Raw genomic sequence first — 13,822 nt, 5'->3', positions numbered from 1 at the left:
AGGCAGAGTCTTTCATGGTCTGCACACATCCAGTCTGCCTCATGAGATGGCTTTTGTACCTATATCAGAATACAACAAGCAGTATTTTCAAAAAGCAAACAGGTTACTATCAGCACATGGATGCAACTGAACGTGGTGAGCCACTGCCCTGATTCTTGATCTTTTTCATCAAAATACAAATAAAATGCTTGAAGGTCAAAACTTGATTTAAACAGTTAGTAAAATACTACAGAAACATTTCTTCTTAAGAGATGGTTGAAGACATCACCTTCCAAACATACAGAAAATGATGCAGACACTTCTTAAATTTACTATTCCCATTTCAGTAAGCCAAAAGAGAATAAACAGTGGCTGCTTAAATCCCTCAGGAAGATGTTCTGCTTTACTTGGCACATCTTAGGGCCTTTCAGACCCAACACTGGGTATCAGCGAAAGTCAGTGTCCTGCTTTCGGCTGGAACAGAGTTAAATAAGTCAGTACCCTCAGATCCATTCTATACCCACACAGAACGCGTCACAGACCGTTCGTATCAATTGTTGCTTTCTAGAAAAAAGTACAGTGAAACCTAAGCTGAGTGTATTTCATAGCTATCTTCGTTGCACAATTGGAAGAAAACAAACTGCATCCATAGGTAGACATGCAGAGGATTCAACAGGAAAAAGAATTATTCTCTTCCTCTATACCATTCTCTGAGGTACAGTTCATCTCCGAAAAAGCATCAGCTCACAGAGCTGGCCAGGCTTATGAGTATTAGCTGCACACAAGTCTAGCCAGAAATGTCTGCGGATGCAACTGAAAAGCACAAGACAACTGCACGTTTCTACAGCGATCTACATTAGGCTTTCCTATTTAAAATACAGGGAAAAAATGTTTTCTGTATGCCCACCATATTAAGATTTGATAATTTCTGTAACTTTCCTTTTGTATACCCAAAGATATAGCCATTTTTATATCATAACACTACCAAGCTTAGTTATATTTGCATAGTCTCTTAACAGGTTGATGTTACCTCATGAGGGAATGTCCAGACAAGTTTTCCAGTGTGCTGTCTGTATCTGGGCTCTGCTCATGATCTTTATTAGAAATCCTGTTGTTCCGCAAGGATTTCTTTGCCTGTTGGGATCCCCGCTCTAATTCAGAGAGCATTTTATCTTCTTCCACAGGAAAGTGGTGAGAACTTCCATTGTAGGAGTCCAACCCTAAGAAGCAATAAGATTGCCAAGGTTTATATTTGGTATTCTACATACGAATATTTTAGCATCAAGAACCCCGAAACAAATAATTACAACTTTTTTTCACCAATTAAAGATGCCTTTGAGTTAGAAGTCTATACATCCAACAAGTAAGAAATGTAAATTTGGCGGCTTTCTACAGGAGATTAAGTTCTCTTCTGTCTATTGTACCTACTGTCAACAAAACTGTCACTTGGCTTTCATTTCAGCATACTATTGATTTAAATAAAGAAAATAAGCATTTGATTTTTCAAATACTGATAATCAGAATAAGGTCTAGCTTTCTTGGGGTAAGTAAGAGACTTTTGAGAAATACGAAGAAAGATAATTTGGAATGCTGAATCTTACTTTTCTCATTCTTTTATTGGCTTTAAACCTAGAGTTTTCTGATGTTATCCATTGCTTATATAGCAAGAGTTCACCAAATCTCAAGTTTCTTCATGTTTTTGTAATGTACAAGTTACCGTAGAAGACATATATTTATTAATCTGTGCATGTATGAAAACTGTCTGTGATCCAATGGTGAAGCATATGGGCAAACTTGCTGTCACCTTCATAAATGTGGTCACAACTCCAATTTCTCAGCAGCCTATTGGAACTTCCTCAGTACAGAATCTGAGGATAGCTCCCACAGGATATTAAAATTAACTATTTTGTTAGAAGGTTGATTTAGGAGGGGAAAAAATTTCAATGTTATTAACAACCTCTTATTTAATTTTAGATGACTGTATTTTAAGGTCAGAGAATAATCAGAGTAAAAAAGAATTTAAGAAGGAATCCCCAGAGTAATAAATAAGTCATCCTACCAGTATTAGATTACAGTTTCCAGATACGTAGAAAGTGTGATATTTTCATGACAGAAAACCCTAAAACTTTGTTTAAAAAAAAATAAATACCTCGCAGTCAAGTACTGCACTTACGTTGCTTTTTCCCTCTCTTTTTAGAGGAAGCAGATGAGCGAGAAGATGCTGCAGAACGCGGTCCAGATGAATGCTGAGAAGCAAGTTCCACAGAACGAGGTTCACGGGGAGACTTCCTACTAGGAACTTCTTCCTGAATGCTTGAATTACTGCTGCCAGCAACGCTAAAATGGAACACAAGGACAGCGATCGACTAAGGACTTCCAGCTCCCACAGTACACTGTGCACACAAAATCCACCGCACTTTAAATTAGGGACAGATGGCTAAAATAGCGTTAATTAGCCCCTATTGAAAAGCATTGATTTTGAGATTAAAAACTACGACAGCTAAACCACTAGGAAGTTGGACATGATACTGAACATACTGAAACATACTTCTGATAATATGAAACAGTAAAAGATGGGTAACAACCTTCCCAATCTAACTGTTAAGAGCTACTTGGATTTCAGATAAGCTCTGGGCATACACGTATAATCAATAAACTGACAAAAATATGAGTGATTTTTAATAAAGTATTTGCAAATTAACAAAGTATTTGCAAATAAGGGGGTAATGCATTATATACTAAATAATACTAACAGAAGACCTATCAAGAAGTTTAATCAGCAGAAAAGCATTTTTTGCAGCCAACATTTTCAGTGTGCAAAGTGCCTTTTACCTTCTGTTCCTCCAAGATAAAGTACCACCAGTATAAACACTGTACTTGCAGCCTTCCCCAAGGTGGCCAAAAGATGTAAATCTATCTCATTACAAAAAAGGGTCCTGGGAAATTCAGGATGCCACATAAATTCAGTAGTAACATGGAGCACCTATGATTTATAGTCTTCAAATTTTAGACTGATCAAAAGGTTTTTAAAATTCTTACAGACAATTTATGTATCCTTTACTGAGCATCACTGAAAGCAATTATAGGCTTTTTACAAACTGTTTAAGGACTGAAGGAATTTTAACACTTTAAAATATATTTTATTTTCTCTAAATTATAAAGACTAACCAACTGAGCGTTATAGCAGCCATATAAATTGGGGAACTGACTACAAAGGGTAAGAACCTTGCCTAAAGCCACCTGTCAAACTAAGGAAGAACAAAGATTAGACAGGGAACAGGAACACTTTAATCTTCATGTCTTAACCATGCTGGTTGCTACCTTAACTGCAAGGCCCTAAGGAAACACCTCATCACTTGGACTAGCATAACAGAAAAGATGGAACAAATTTTGAGTTAACTATTTTCTGATAAATTCTGCATTTTGCTTTTTACAAGAAGTCTAACACATAGTTACCTGAGGTCACGTGAAATCTTTTTGTCTGTTAAAGTGCCACTTCCCTGTGATGAGGTAAAATCATCTTCATAAGAAACCACGCTCTCCGCGGGACTCGTGGCAGGGAGCAAAGGGCGCAGGAGGCCAGAACCTCCATTCAGCCTTTCATCAAACACTAAAAAGTGGACAAAGAAGGGAAAAGACAAAAATGATAAGTGTAACTGTGTATCAAACAGGTAATAATGCTGCAGGAATTAAAACATTCCAAGCCAGGAGTTACAAAGACATCCTTTCAAACACAAAAATGTCAGGAGAACAGCAGTATAGCCATCCCACGGCAGTTTTAACACAACATAATATGCACATATGCCTCTTTTTGTAAATTATTGAATACTTCATTAATACACTCCAGCTAAAGCATTCTTGAAGAGCAGAGTGCTTGAGAGTAGAGCCATCTGCAGAAAATTTAAACGCAGCCATCTTCAAGGGAAATAGAATGAAGGAAAAAAGAATCAAGAAAAACCACAAGACAAAAATAAACTTGTCAGAAAACATCCCTCCTCAAAACGAGGAACTCAAGACAAGAGAAAGAGTACTTATAAAATGAAGACTAAATTTGTACAGAAGAAGAAAATTAAATGAAGCACTCTGCATGGGACACCAACACTTGAAATGGGCTTGTTTAAGCAAGAGACTTTCCCTACTGAAATACCAAGAACCTCACTTTCTTAAATCCAATACTGTTATTGGAGTTTTAATTGTCACACTACTTTGAGACATTATTAAATAACTCATATGAGTAGAGATGCAAAAGGGAAAGTCCAGATCATTCATCTACTGAAGTTACATGTTTCTAATAATACATTAATTGTAAAGGTATATTATTCTTGTGTAGCAAGCACTCGAGATACACGCAAGCACTCCTGTTTATGCCATGAAGTGCTGCATAAAGCTTGTATTTCACCTTTCTGCCTTTGCTGAAACAAGAATGATGTGTTATTACAGATGATCTGGAGTGCATATGTAGTAGGAAGATGCACATTCCACTCCAGAGGGTCCATTCTCCATGGCGTAGAGAACCATTTCCAAACGCATTCTGGGCAATTTAGGTTTAGTATGCAATTTTGGATACAATAAATGTAAACTTAACATTCACAATTCCATAACTATGGGGGTCCTTAATACATGTAACCCAGCATATGAATTAGTTACTTATCTAGAAATACAGAGCCATCAAACATAAAAATTATCTTCTTGCAGCACAGAAGTGCAGTGGGTTTGTCTTTTTTTTTCTTCTCTTACACAAGAAAGCAAAAGAAGGGGAGGTGAGAATAATTAATCATCCAAAAGTAAAGTGAGAAAGTTTACACAGATTCACCTTTGAGATGCCTAAAAGCACCTTCCTTAGCTGTGACATATAAAGTATAAGGATTAGTTAGACTGGAAAAATAGTAACTCACAGGAGCTTGGAGAAATTTTCCCATTTTTACCTTTTCCATGAAGCTGATAACTTTTTGCAAAGATGTTGATGACACTGTGGGGACTTCCCTTCGCCAGTTCCTCCCATGGCCCCTTGCTGTGTGCGTCATTTGTCTGAGGGAAGAGTGGCAAATACTTCTCAGCTTCTTTCTGAAACTCTTTTATGGGCTCAAAAGCATTTCTCTCCCGACTGCAGAAATCCTTCTCTTTTAATGTCTCCAGCATCTTCAGTGGCAGCTGTTTGTGCTGCCCTCCCTCCTCTTCAGAGAAGCTCCCGTCACTCAGGAGAGGCCCTTCACTGATGGAGTCGATGCTGGATTCTTGAGGAATCACAGCTTTGTTCGGAGCGTAAGCCTGGTTTTCACGCCCTGGGGAGTCAGTCTGTCTCTTAGACAAATGTCCCAGTATCCCCTCATGCTTGTTAGCCGCAGGGGACCTCATTCCAAGGCTGACTGCAGCAGTGTGAGGCCTGATGGTCTCAGGAAGCTTTTTAAATTCACTAAGGTTGCCTATCCCAGGAAGGTTGTCATCAAAGGCTGCATGAGACACACATGTACCCAACATTTTCTGAATTCTGGTCGAAAAAGCATCTTCATTTTCTTCTCTCACAGGAGGACTCACAGCCTTTGCCCACCGTGCATCATCCTGTTTTTCTTGCATAAATTCATGGTCTGAGTTCCACTTGGTACCATAATTGATTCCAGCCCCAGCCAACTTTTTGGCTTCGCTTTCAATCCTGCTAGAAAGGGAAGCAGCTGTAGCTTTCAGAGCTTCAATTCGATCCAGTTTACTCTTATATTGGTTAGCGGTAGGTTTCACTAAGAGATTTTGCTGTGCAGTGGGTGAATTCAGGTACGGCTGAGGCATCAAGGTCAGCGATCCCATGGGTGCAGCGTGGCTCCTCCTGCCTGCCAACATTGCGTCACACTCCTTTGACAAAAGGTCCATCTGCTCCAGACTCCAGTGTTGGGAGCAGGGGCCTCCACCTGGGCCCATGAGAGCTTGTGGGTGACAGAGCTGGACTCTTGGGCTCAACCTGTCTGGTTGTACCCATGGAGGCTCCATCAAATCGCTCCTGAAATGAAAACTCAACATTTAAGTTGATGATTTATACAAGTACTGATATTTTACATGAGAGTGTGGTTGCCACAGATTTATTTTTCAGGAAAAAATACTTTATGCTGGAGTCAGAGGGGCAGGGAATGGGATCGTAAAGAGTTACAGGATGTTGTTTTAAAAAAACCCAACACAGCACCTTCCAAATGTGAAATGCTGTTTATGGTGTACTGTGTGTTTAAGAGCTGTAACAAGCTGGGAGCAGCAGCAAGCCTTTCCCAAAAGTTTCCTGACTTCACAAGGGAGGAAACATCCTTCTTTTTCCTTGAAATTTCTTAGCCCCAGCCTTCCCTCTCCAGTTGAACCCAGCCCATGTTTCCCTGGAGCCATCACTCAGGGTAGGCACAAAGAACACTTAGAGAAAAGGAGCACTGGAAATACAAGCAGGTTTAAAGTTCTGTAAGAAATCTTTTTTATTTCCAGATAGCTCCCGCTTGCATGACAGGAGCTCTGTAGAGACTAATATCACTTGTGCATCTTCTGAATACCAGGAAACCTGGAGAGTTCCTCACAAAAAAACTGCTTCTCCACTTACTGTGAGGTTCTTCAAATAACTTATGCAGCCCTTTAAAACTCATCTCTCCTACCATTAGCACTTAGATTTTTTCCTTACAATATTACACTCACAATATTTACTACCATATGGCTTGGCAGCCCATTCTACACACAGTATTACATAACATGCCTAGTGCTTCCCTGAACTTTTCCAGAAAGAAAACAGGTCTCATTGAATTTACGAAGTCAGCGTGGATTTGACCAAGTCAAGGTACAAGTATGTATTTAAGAAGTAGATATTATTTATGTAATTAAAAATGAAGACACACTAGCACAACAGGGATATTAAGGATATGCAAGAAACTTCATGATGCTTGTATTTGAGTGTTTGATTAGGCACCTCTTCTTACAGCAAGAAAAGCTTTGATAACACACTGAATAATTAAAAATGGCCTGAATCCAAGACAATAGATTAAATAGAAACATTGAACAAATCAAATACAAAAAAAAAAAATAAATCAACAGATGTATTCACACGATCAGCTTCTGTTGGTCAATGGCAATGGTGAAGAGTCTCCCAATATGAAACTCACATTCCCTTGACATCAGTAAAAGATTAACAGCAACCACCACTGACTTTATTTATCTACAGACTCACTACATACCCATAGCCAAAATTTTCATATGCTTTTCCTGCATCAGCTTCCTCTTTACTGTGAGGAAACATTAAAAATGCCATAAAGAGAATTACCCTTCCTAGAACATGAACTTAAGAGCCTAATCTATTTTCAGCTCTCAGAGATTAAAACTGGGGTATTTATTCTCTCTCTCGAAAGACCCACAATTGCTCACCTCAGTAGTGGCTGCTGCGGTTCCGACAGCGACATGTCGCTACTTGAAGACGCACTAGGAGGACGCTCTTGAGCCTTGTTTTCTTTGTCGGATTCCCCAGATGGTTGATAACCAGGTCTGGGCTAGAAGTGAAGACAACCAGAAAAATGCATTTTCAAAAGTCTGCAGGAGTTTAGAGGCCTTGTCTCATTAAAATTGAAAAGGCTTACATTTCTCAGTGTGTATCACATCTTTCCTACTGCACAGACTTAAAGCCACAAGACATTTATGGTTTTGCCTCAGCAGAATGTACCGGTAAAAAAGCTTTGCTCACATACTGAACTAGGTTGGATGAACACAACAAATTTATATCAGTCTCTTAACATATCTTGATTTCTTTCATATTCAATTTTTTGTTAGAAAACGCATCTAACTCACTGAAGATGAAGTTTGTCCACTGACTGAAAGCAACTTCAGACAAAGCTCTTCGATTCCCGTTTTGACTGATGTTTAAAGATTTCTTAAGAAAAGCCTTTATAGCTGCTGTTAGCTAATATTCAGAATTATTCTTCTATTTATAATAGAAAGATGATTTCCGTTCATCTTTCTAGTAGGCCTTGCTGTGCTAAAAAGCAGCCCCTCTAGCAAGGAAGCTCCAGATCAAACCCTCTATGTTTAAGCAAAAGCTACGCAGTTTTGTTGGTATCCTTTTTCTTAACTGATGACGAGACCAGGACAACTCATGACCTTCCTAAACATACGACCTCCTATTCCTGCAAACAACTGCAACACGTCAAGTTAGTGAATCAGCTATACCTGTGATTCCTGCACACTGGGCAGCTGAGGTGGCTCTTCTAAAAACGTACGTTCCAGCAATAATTTAGAGTAGGTTTCCTGTAACCTTTTGGCTGCTGAAGGCTCAGGAGGAGGCACATTCTTCACTTTAGTAAAAACCTCCTTCTGCTTTCTGTAGAGCTCTTGAAGCCTTTTGTTCTTCTGTTCTGTTGCCTCCTTTTGTGCTTTCTTCTCTTCATTCTGCTGCTTCTTCCGCTTCTCTTGCTGCCTGATGATGTACTGACGAACCTCATCTGTATCGTAGTGACGTTTCTTAGAGATCACCTGAGGCTCCTCACTGGCAGCTATCTTGTCTGGTTTCCTTTTGGTTGGGCTGTGGCTCCTGGCATTTTGAGCAGGTAAAACAGATTTCTGATTCTGCTTTTCCACATCTTTCTCTTGCTTTGTACTCATGGAATCCAACTGCAAGTCATCGAGAATTCCACGGATCTCCACGGGCAGGAAGTCCTTGTTTACAGAGGCATGATCTTCTTGGTTACCACCTGGAAGAGCAGCTTCCAGTCTCTTCAGATTATTCTCAGACCGTACTTTACTCCTTGACCTTTCAAAACTTCTTGAAGAGGTCTTATGGGTAACATCCAGTCTAGAATCTGAACCTGTCCTTCCGATACAGCCTGCTAAAGAATAAGACTTGTCAAACATTTCAGGTAAAAATCAAATTGGGAAATTACGTGCTACCACTGAAACAGCTGCGAAAGGATGAAGGAACAGTGCAAATCTCACTGTAAACGTATTTTTGCTTCATTCAGTGTCACAGTCAGAATATAGCAGCCTTTGCTTAGACTGAGCTCTCACCCTTTATACTCTTACCAGCCTCACCACCTCATAGGCATAAGAAGCACAGCAGCTTCCCTTACTTGTCCTGTCTGAGATTTTCAATAAGCTCTGAAAAGGGCTGGTGGACGAATCAATGAAGATATATGATGCACATGGATGACATTATATAGTATCTGGAAGAACCACAATTCCTGCAAAACAGGGATGCCCAACCATGGCTCATGTATTATATGCCACACATCTGGAAAATTAATCTGGCCTGTGGACCACTGCCAGCCATTCGTTCCTCTCCCCACTAGCTTCAAGAGGCAAAGACAGTCTGCAGGTTATTAATTTCTTTCATTGCAACCTATTTCCCATCTTTTCCAGAGCTGCTGAGAACCTCTGCAGCATGTGCTACCCATCAAGTCACATGTGCAGGGCAGACTTCCCGTGACACCAAGAAATGTTCATAATCCACCCAAGGAAGAAAGGTTGTGCATCCCAACCATGGCCATGAGCAAAATTCTTCTCCCTCGAATCCCAGGTTGAAAATATGAGTTATTTTAAGAAGAAACTGCTGACATGCACACATGCAGTGTCGCATAGTAAATTGAATAAAATTTTAAAAGTCCAGTGGTAAAACTAAAACTTACCAGACTTGGCGGCTCGCTCTCGTCCTGTTCTGTCACTAGACACAGCTCTTCTGTCCTGTTCTATTCTGGGACCTGGACCCAGGATCTTTTTTGCTAGCTTTTGTCCCTCTCGCCAGGAGGATGTGCTTATTACATAGTTCCCACCTGTACAATAAGTAATAAACAGAAATCAAGCACTAGGTGCATTTTCCAACATATAAAAAACCAGTATTTATTGCAAGGGTTAATAATTTCTATACCATTTAGTTCTGTGTAAGTGGTACGGCTGCACTTACACAAAACAGTCGATGTACCATGAAGACACTCAACAGCTGACTTGCACAACTACCAGTGTTTCATGCCTACACATAACACAACGTAAAACCCAAAACATACTGTAATGTATTAAAGCCTTAGAAAAATGATTAAAAAAAAGAGAAAAAGAAAAAAGGATTATAGAGGCCTAAAACGTATAAGCAAACGCTACTGGAGGAGAGGGGAAATACTTGTAGAGGTCTGAGAAGAAGCTGTTCATGTCCACTTAAATAAGGAAAATAAGAAAAAACTACAAAAGTATCTAAAATGTTGTTATAATAAGAACAAAAATAAAGGTGGGAGACAAAAAAATATTCATCTTCATATTAGAAGAATATTACCTGATAGTCTAGGGAAAAAAAACCAAAACAACACCTAAAAATTTGTGAGATTTTTACAGATAATTAAATGTCAAGTCGGGTGTCTTCTGAGAGGTTAAAAAATACCAAGCAGCAGTTATCCTATCCTGATACTAACTGACTGTCCTCCAGCTAGGATTTCTGTACCATGACTGAAAATAATTATGATATAGCCCTATTAGCTGATACTTAATTCAAGAACAGATTACCTTGCATGTGACAGAAAACAAATAAAAATATTAGTATTGTTCTATCATCCTACATATAAACAAATGACAAAAACTGGGTACAGTGGCATCTTCACCCAACATTGGTTAGATTAAGTGCCAGGTTTATTCAACTCACTTTTCATCCCACTAACTTCCAATATTATTAATTTCTTTTTTTTTTTTAATAATGATCTTTAAGAGCTTTGGAGAAAAGCAGCATATAAAAGTGTTAATAACTTAAGTCAGACTATTTAGCAGTACTTTGCTACAAAAGCACCTGACTTCAATACCTAACTAGCAGTTGATTTCCATCCATTCAACCTCAGGTTCAACCTCTGACAGCGCTGCCTAAACAAACCCAGACACTGCAGCAGGAACATAACGAGGATAAAAAGGGACGGTACCCCAGGCCCTGCAGGACTAGGAAAACCTGGTACCAAAGCAACTGCATGTGAAATCCAGGGCAGCAAACTGACAGTGTTTTGGCAATGCCAATCCTCTGTATTTTCTTTTTGTGATTTTAAACCAGAAGGAAGAAACCTGTTCAGTCAGAAGTCTGTAGCCCACTACTCATTCATTTACTAACAGTAGTCCTTGCTTGCTTTGTAAATTATCCAAGTATTTTATAAATGTCACTTGAAACATGTCACTACAAGCCTCTTCTAAAAAGAACTATCAGCCAAAGGGGTTCTCTTGTGGAGCTCACTGTTCTCCCTGACTTCTGTCTGCATTTTAAAAGGAGTGTAACATCTCATCTTCCATTTCAACTCAGCTGTTGGAACTAAAACCCGCTAACAGAGCAGAACATGAGCTGTGGCTATTTATAGCCTTGGCTTTGTTAAGCAGTTTCTTATTGCTGTGAGTGGAGGAGGACGGGCCATTGTGGACATGCCACTTCGATCCGGTTCTTCGCGAGATTTCAGGCCATCATTCCACTCACGTTTAATCCATTACGGAGAACAAGCATTGCTATTAAAACTTGCAGCAATCTCTGTGCTCCTCCCTCGCTTGGCACTGTCACAAATACGTAAGGTCGTTTAGTGCAGTTCCTTAAGTGTAAATACACCAGCACAGGAAGGAGCAAATCCATACGTATCGCTTACTTTTAAGTATTAGCATTCATTACCACAAAATATTCACATGCAGCTTCATGATTTACAGCATGCAGAAGTGCAGACTCTCTAAAAAACCTTTTGTAATAATTTTTAAAGCAGCTTTTTTCCTTCACAGTGTTTACTGATTACTGTATGGAGAGACAAATATAAAACCTTGAAGGGTGCAAGAGAGGCCTTATCTTGCATGTATTTAAAGAAAATAATTGCTCTGTAGTGTGAACGCAGTCACAACTTCCTTTGTATGAAAATGAAAACAAATAGGAAGCAGATGTGGAAGTTTTCCTAATTCTTTTGCTACACAGAATATCAAAGATTAACATTACTGGAAAACTAAGAAGCACTGATAGGATTCCATGTGCAGTTAATTTCGTTTTCTACTGTAAGACTCTACAGTAACCTGTTCATCTTCTTGGCATATTTTTAATTTTATTCAATATACAGTGGAAATGTCAAACAAGAGTGAAAATTCAAAACAATCTTAATTGGTAAAAGAAAGAAACCTTCCTTTATAATATCAAGATTTCTAAGTCTTGCCAGGGAACGTGCTTTTACATTCTTTCACTAACTGAAAAGCCAGGAATGGGTCAAGCCGGAACTGAAGGCGCAGGACAGCAACAACTTGACACAGGATGCAGAAGACCAAGAGCCAGAGAGAAGCCAGAGGGACATCCTGTTCCCTGCCTCCCCACTGAGAAACCGCACCAGAGAACGGCTGTCGCTGCAGCCCCTTCTCACAGAGGAGGGCGACTCGGCAGGCCCTGCTGGCACCGATCTTTATGTCATTCATCTTCATTCCTACGCTCAGAGTTAATTCACTGAGCTGGAGGGCAGGCACTAACCAGCTTCAACACAAGTAGAAGAGAAGCTGGATCCAGAACAGAGCTACAGCTATTGCTGCTTTTTGTTTGCGCTGGCCTGACAGATACCTAACAGATATGTGACAGATACACCCACTCCTCAGCGGTTTCCATAAGGTGCACACAGCAAATGGAAAGGCAGAAAATTAAAATAAACCAAATAAAGCACCCACAGCTAACCAACCACTGGCAAAAACATACACAGCCCTAATGCAGCATACAGTCTACAAACACACTACAGCAGCATTGTTGCACATCTGAAAAGACTTGGAAAGCAATATGCTGTAATTTTTCTTCATTTCTTGAGACAAAACTCATCTCTGAAGGGCATGCGACAGTCTTCCCTCTACAGTAGAGGTAATCACCTTGTTTGGCCTCTGGACTTGACAACTGTGTCAGTTTTTGCACTTTCCGCACTGGTCTGGTTGCTTTTTTCTCTTTGTTTCTCTCAATAGGTTTTCCTTTCACTGCTGAATCCTCTAAAAACAAACAAAAGCTGTTAAGTGATATCCCACAGAAAAGAACATAGAATAACAAGCTTCAACATTTACCTTGAGAAACCAAAACACAGAGAAACACAAGAAAACTCACTGACTCTCCCAGATTATTTACTGAGATCAATTACTCTCAATCCAGCATTTAAAAATCCTCAGAGCATTGAAATTTTGAATTAAGTGCTGTTTGCCTATGCACTGGAACCCAGCGAAGCCACAGCAATGCCATAATAGATCTTTAGAAAGTTCATTTTCAATTTTTAAAAGAAACGTTGACAGTTTGACAGGAACAATTGTTGGTTCTCTTCTACTATAGGTATTACATTTTACAGTATTGACGTTCCACAAGAACATGTAGTTCCTTCACTCCTGAAACATGCAGACTGCTGCTCCCACATTAACGCATGACAGCACATTCACTCACTGCCTCCATGCTGGAGCACGAACGACAGGATACCGTGTGCTCTACTTTCTGCAAAATTTGTCACAGAATTCACCCAGTCATGCAGAACTACTCTGTGTCACTTAATCCCTCATTTACAAGACAATCGGATTTAGGCTTTAGAGATGCCAGGCACACTTACTAAAGATAAAGTCATATTTTACCATGTTTTCACATTAGGGCAAAGAACAAAAGGAAACCCAGGAATCGCCACCCCAGTGAGGGGCTTCCCAGCTGCCTGAGGTACAAACAGAGACAAACATCGCTCAAGGAGGACGGGCAAGCTGTATATTCAGCCCCAGTAGTCTACACTGACATTTTCAGAGGTTTGTTAAAGCACTTGAGTTTACATGCCTTGAGGATGCTCTTTTCTTATTCGTAAAGTGAACTGTAGGTAGGGAACTCCAAGGCCACTGTTACCACTGTTGTCTTGTTCTTCTTCTATAAAGA

The 13,822-nt window shown here is 39.7% G+C and overlaps 1 protein-coding gene across 15 annotated transcripts in view; it reads right to left on the bottom strand.

The window, feature by feature from the left end:
• The window catches only part of CEP350 (centrosomal protein 350), a 76,233-nt gene that overhangs the window by 41,783 nt on the left and 20,628 nt on the right, over positions 1–13,822 (bottom strand). For 12 of the 15 annotated variants that reach the window (XM_065071785.1, XM_065071786.1, XM_065071784.1 and 9 more), the window contains exons 8-15: positions 12,802–12,915; positions 9,603–9,746; positions 8,152–8,807; positions 7,357–7,478; positions 4,905–5,968; positions 3,436–3,589; positions 2,153–2,316; positions 1,010–1,199 (exon numbers count right to left, since the gene is read on the bottom strand). In XM_065071785.1, the coding sequence (XP_064927857.1) occupies positions 1,010–1,199; positions 2,153–2,316; positions 3,436–3,589; positions 4,905–5,968; positions 7,357–7,478; positions 8,152–8,807; positions 9,603–9,746; positions 12,802–12,915 (2,608 nt within the window). The remainder of the gene's footprint in view (positions 1–1,009; positions 1,200–2,152; positions 2,317–3,435; positions 3,590–4,904; positions 5,969–7,356; positions 7,479–8,151; positions 8,808–9,602; positions 9,747–12,801; positions 12,916–13,822) is intronic. The other 3 variants (XM_065071788.1, XM_065071794.1, XM_065071795.1) reach the window with 2 other exon arrangements.

Source organism: Columba livia, chromosome 8 (assembly GCF_036013475.1).
Source record: "Columba livia isolate bColLiv1 breed racing homer chromosome 8, bColLiv1.pat.W.v2, whole genome shotgun sequence".
Lineage (NCBI taxonomy): Eukaryota > Metazoa > Chordata > Aves > Columbiformes > Columbidae > Columba > Columba livia.
Note: the sequence above shows the minus strand (reverse complement) of the source record. Positions and strands in the feature narration are given on the sequence as shown.